This window comes from Carlito syrichta, unplaced genomic scaffold (genome assembly GCF_000164805.1).
Source record: "Carlito syrichta isolate Samal-C Ts95f unplaced genomic scaffold, Tarsius_syrichta-2.0.1 Scaffold315356, whole genome shotgun sequence".
In the NCBI taxonomy this organism is placed as follows: domain Eukaryota; kingdom Metazoa; phylum Chordata; class Mammalia; order Primates; family Tarsiidae; genus Carlito; species Carlito syrichta.
In genome coordinates this window covers 309860-315382 of record NW_007259452.1, presented here as the reverse complement: position 1 = coordinate 315382, position 5523 = coordinate 309860, and the positions used below count along the sequence as shown (strand labels likewise).

General features: G+C 45.1%; 1 protein-coding gene across 3 annotated transcripts in view; it reads left to right on the top strand.

Annotated features, from left to right (window-relative positions):
* Positions 1 to 5228, top strand: part of PPIH (peptidylprolyl isomerase H) — a 31103-nt gene extending 25875 nt beyond the window's left edge. For 2 of the 3 annotated variants that reach the window (XM_008072603.1, XM_008072602.1), the window contains one exon: positions 4937 to 5228. In XM_008072603.1, coding sequence (XP_008070794.1) covers positions 4937 to 5035 — 99 coding nt within the window. In that variant the 3' untranslated portion in view covers positions 5036 to 5228. The remainder of the gene's footprint in view (positions 1 to 4936) is intronic. The other variant, XM_008072606.1, reaches the window with a different exon arrangement.
* The last annotated feature ends 295 nt before the right edge of the window (positions 5229 to 5523 follow it).

The window sequence follows — 5523 nt, the reverse complement described above, 5'->3', positions numbered from 1 at the left end:
CAGGGAGGTTGAGGTGAGTGGATTGCCTGAGCCCGTGGGTTCAAGACCCGCCTGGGCAGCGAGACCTCATCTCTACAATAAATCAAAAAAGCAGCCGAGCACGGTAGCGCATGCCTGTAATTCCGGCTACTGGGAAGGCTGAGGCAGAAGGATCGCCGGAGCCCAGCAGGTCAAGGCTGCAGTGGCCGGGAGTGGCCACTGCACTCCAGTCTGGGCAACAGAGTGAGACTCCAACTCAAAAAAAAAATTCCCAGTGCGTCCAAGGTTGAAGAAGGAAAGAAGAGAAGTTCCCTTGTGTTCTTTTAATGATTCATTTTCTATGTTCTCCCATCCCTATTTACTTTTTCCTGTCTTGTGGGAAGGGAGGCCTCATGAGTCCTGGTAGCAGGACTCTGCGGCAGCAGAGTTAGCAAATAGCTGAATTCTATGACAGTGTCATTTCAGTGTATCAGAGGACAAGGGAGAGCTGGTGAGATATACTAGGGTCCTGCAGTCTAAATATTTGCAACTCTCTCTAGCCAAGTAACAGGCTTTTTGGGGTATAAAGCAGAGAATCTGCTGATCTAGGGGAGGAGAGATCTTTAAGTAACTAGATAGGGTGGAACTGTAAAGAGATAGGAAGGAGGGTGACAGCTGTGATCCTGAGCAGACATTCTTGTTCAGCTGAGTTCACCTACATTTTGTGCCAGTTACTGTCCTAGGCACTGGTGCTGCAAAAATGAGTAAGATATGACCCATGCTTGTGACAGGAGACAGGCACAGTTCCAGTGCAAGGTGTAAGTAATAGAATGCAACACCCTTAGGGCGGGAAGCTTAGGCTTTTGTTTTTTTAACTGATGTATTCCCAGCACTTGGAAGAGGTAAGCTAATAGGTAAGATACCTAATAGATGCTCAGTAAATATTTGTTGCATGAATGACTGCATCATAGTGGTATGAGAGAAGTCAAAAAAGGCTCCTTGGAAGAGGCGAGATTTGAGGTAAGTATTGACAGATTTGTTGGAATTAGCCAGATCAACAGGGTGGGGAGGATGTTCCAGGAAGAGGGAACTATGATCTTAGGCCAAAATCTGTTAGAGTTGGGGGGACAAGATGAAGGTTATTTTGCAAAAGAAGTTCTGGGATGAATCCCTTTGCTCCTGACACCACTTAAAGGCAGTCACTGGAGTTGCCTGTACTGTAGTCACCATGGACAGCTGGGTGGTGTAAGCTCCCACTCTGGAACAGTAAATGAAATCTGACATGAACTCTTGTGCTTCAGTGCCATCTTAATGGTAAAGAGCTGGCCACAAGAAAACTAGGTTTTGGCTGGACTCGGTGGCTCAGCCTGTAATCCCAGCACTTTGGGAGGCCGAGGTGAGCGGATTGCCTGAGCCCACAGGTTCGAGATCTGCTTGGGAAACTTGGTGAGACCTCATCTCTACAATAAATAAATTAAAAAAAAAAAAATCAGCCGGGTGTGATAGCACGTGCCTGTAATTCCAGGCTACCCGGAAGGCTGAGACGGAAGGATCGCCGGAGCCCAGCAGGTCGAGGCTGCGGTGGCTGGGATCGTGCCACTGCACTCCAGTCTGGGCAATGGAGTGAGTCTCCAACTCATAAAAAGAAAACTAGCTTTTGTTTTTGAGTTGGGGTTTCTCTGCCACCCAGGCAGCAGTACAGTGGTATAATCAAGGCTGACGACAGCCTCGATTTCCTAGGCTCAGGCAATCCCTCAGCCTCCCAAGTAGCTGGAATTGCAGACACATGCTACCACGCCTGGTTAATTTATTGCAGACACAAGGTCTCGCTGTGTTTTCCAGGGCTTGCTTGAATTCTTGGCCTGAAGCAGTTATCTTGCTTTGGTCTCCCAAAACTGTACTGGGACTACAGTTGTCTGCCACCATGCCCAGCTAATTTTTTTATAGAGAGACAAGGTCTTGCTGTGTTGCCTGGGCTTGTTTGGCATTCCTGAGCTCAAGCAGTTCTCCCACCTCAGCCTCCCAAAGTGCTGGGCCTACAAGCGTGAGCCACCGTGCCTGGCCTTAGTTTCATTCTTAAACAGCTCATCTTCATACTCATTGAGTAGGAAGAGAGCTGAATGAAATAATTGGATGAGTAAGTAATGATACTTTTTAAAGTAACATTTTAAAGACAAATGGTACAGAATTTGTATTTTTGCTTGATAAGCCAGTCAAAGCAGTTACATAGGGAGGTTGCTCACTTAACTAGAAGTACTGCTGCAATTTTCTAAGTGTAATTTAACTTGGGATAAAAAGCTCTCAAACCTATAGGGCATGCTTTTAAATGTCCTCTGTGTTGGCAGATCTGCCTTTTGAGGCAAGATTTTTAATATTCAAAAGATGAACAGCAGCTGTGGACTCCATCTACTCTCCATACACATTTGGATTACTGCCACAGCAGCACAGATGACCTTTCTGCTGCCAGTACCCTTCTTCAATTCATTTTTTACACTCTGTCATTCATTTAACAAATGTATTGAGGTATTATGTGTCAGGCACTAAGCAAGATGCTTGAGGAACTCACAGCCTGGTAGGGAAAATGTAATTAGAGCAATGCTACAGTGCATTAGGATGAGAGGGACTCAGCCTAGTAACATCTGAGCCTACACCTAAGGATGAAGAATTAAGGAGTCAAAGAGAAAGGAGGAGGACAGGAAGAGTGTTACAGATACAGGGAACAGTATGTGATCCGAAGGAAGCAATGGCTAAAAGAGCACCTGGAAGGTTGGACAGGGACCACGAAAGATGAGTAAGGAGGTAAGCCTAGAAAGGTCAGAGTCCAGTAAACCACATTAAAGAATCTGGAGTATCAGCTGGGTGCAGTAGCTCATGCCTATAATTCCAGCACTTTGGGAGGCTGAGGTGAGAGGATTACCTGAGCCCACAGGGTGGAGACCAGCCCGGGCAACTTGGTGAGACCTCATCTCTACAATAAATAAAAAAATTAGCAGGGTGTGGTGGTGTGCACCTGTAGCTCCAGCTACTTGGAAGCCTGAGGCAAAAGGATTGCCTGAGCCCAGCAGGTTGAGGCTGCGGTGCCTGTGAGTGTGCCACTGCGCTCCAGCCTGGGCAACAGAGTGAGACTCCAACTCAAAAAAAAAAAAAGATAATTTGGACTATCTAAAAATAATGCTAGGCACTGGAAAATTTTAAGTAAGTCAGTGTCATGATCAGATGTTTTCAAAAAAACTTTCTAGCTGTTATGGTGGGGGATATTAGAGTATGAAAGAATAGAGAGTCTGGTTAGGAGGCCACAGCCGTGCTCTAAGCCAGGTGTCAGCAAACTACACTCCCTGTTTTTCTATGGCTCATGAGCTAAGAATAAGATAGTTTTTTAATGTTTAAATAGTTGAAAACAATGTTTTGTGGCATGTAAAAATTACATGAAATTCATATTCCAGTGTACACAGATAAAATTTTTTTTGGAACACAGGCACATTTATGGCTGTTTTCAGGCTCTAAAGTTGAATAGTAAGAACCAAGTGGCAGGCTGAGCATGGTGGCTCACACCTGTAATCCCACTGCTTTGGAAGGTGGAGGCAGGAGGCATGTTTGAGATCAAGAGTTCAAGACCAACTTGGGCAACATAGCAAGACCTTGTCTCTACAAAAAGTCAAAAAATTAGTCGGGCATGATGCACACATCTGCTGTCCCTGCTACTCAGAGGCTGAGGCAGGAAGATCCTTTGAGCCCAAGAGGTCGAGGCTGTACTGAACTGTGATGGTGTCACTGCATTCCAGACTGGGCATCAGAGTGAGACTACTGACTCAAGCAAAAAAAAAAACAAAACAAAACACCAAATGGCCCACCAAGATGAAATACTATTTGGTCCTTACTGAAAAAGTTTGCCTACCCTTGTTTTAAGCAATTGATGATGGCCTATAGCAAGGGTCCCCAAATCTGGTCTGTGACCTGTTAGGAAGCAGACTGCGCAGCGGAAATGGGCAGCAGGCAAGCAAGTGAAGCTCCTTTGTATTTATAACTGCTCCCCATCGCACACATTACTGCCTGAGCTCCACCTCTTGTCATAGCAGCAGCGTTAGAGTCTCAGGAACCGGAACCCTATTGTGAACTGTGCATGTGAGGGGTCTAGGTTGCTACTCTTTATGAGAATCTAATGCCTGGTGATCTGAGGTGGCACTAAGGCAATGATGCTAGCACTGCAGAACAGCTGCAAATATAGATTAACGTTAGCAGTGAGGTTTGATTGCACAGAGACCATAATAAATCAATTGCTTGCAGACTCATATCAAAACCCTACCAGTGAGTGGCAAGTGAGTTGATGTATTTCAGTTGTACAGCTGCATCTGGTGGCAGGCTTTAAGTCAGAATCTGACATTTTAGTCTGTGTGGCCTGCCCATTATTTTATTTACCATTTGTCAGCACCTCTTTTATTTTAAATGGTGAACTGTATAATTACTTCATATGCTACAATGTAATAATAGAAATAAAGTGCGCAATAAATGTTATGTGCTTGAATCATCCCCAAACCATCCCCCACCCCGGAAAAACTGTCTCCCACGAAACCAGTTGCTGATACCAAAAAGGTTGGGGAACGCTGGTCTATAGAGTAGTGGCAGTAGGAATGAAGAGACTCAGAGTTTTTAGGACCCATTCAGGAAGGCTCTTAGGCGGAATTGACAGGCCTAGACTATATTGATAGGGGTAAGCCTTACTGCACTAGCCTCCTAAATGCCTTCCCTGTTTTCATTCCTTGCCCTCTACAGTCCATTTTCTGTTCATCATTTTTTTTAAAGATGCCACTCCCTACTTACAATTCTAAAATTGCCCTTCTCACTCACGCCCTTAGGGTAAATCTCAAATTGAATACACCTAATTGAACCCGCTCACCTCTGTAACCCAATGTTTCATTCTAGTCTTGTTGAACTGCTTCATTTTCAATTCTCTTGAGACTCTATCTCTTCTCGCCCATAGGCCTTGCATCAATCTCCCTTTCTTGGAAAGTCAGCATTCCACCTTCTCCCTGCTTCCATTCTCAAAACGCTTCGTGCTTCTGCAGCGCTGGCTGCTTAATTTCTGCCTCCTTCACAAAGTAGAAACTGACTCGCCAACGACTCCATTTCCAACCGATAATAGACGCTTAAAAAAGAACGAAAGGAGGTGGGTGGCAGCCTCGATTTTATCGTTTGTGAAACGTGGATAGTAATCCCTATTTCACATGACTATTATAGCAATAAAATGATAAAAAGTCTTGTTCGTCCAATAAGCGTGAGTTGAAATTAAGTCTGACTCGTGGTCAACATACAAAGATGTGAATACTTAATAAGGAAAACACAATTCTTATGCACCTGGAAAAACGGATCAGAAGGCAGATCCCCACGGAGTACCCTCGCCCTAAACGTGCTGAGCCCGAGAACCTGCGCGGTCCCTCCAAGGTGACCACGACAAAAGCGTACACTATTGCACACGTTTAAGCCAATTCCAGAAACCCTCGATTGTGCCGCGAGTACACGGCCATTAAAGAAAAGACGACTGACTTATGCCCGCGGTAATGGTCCGAG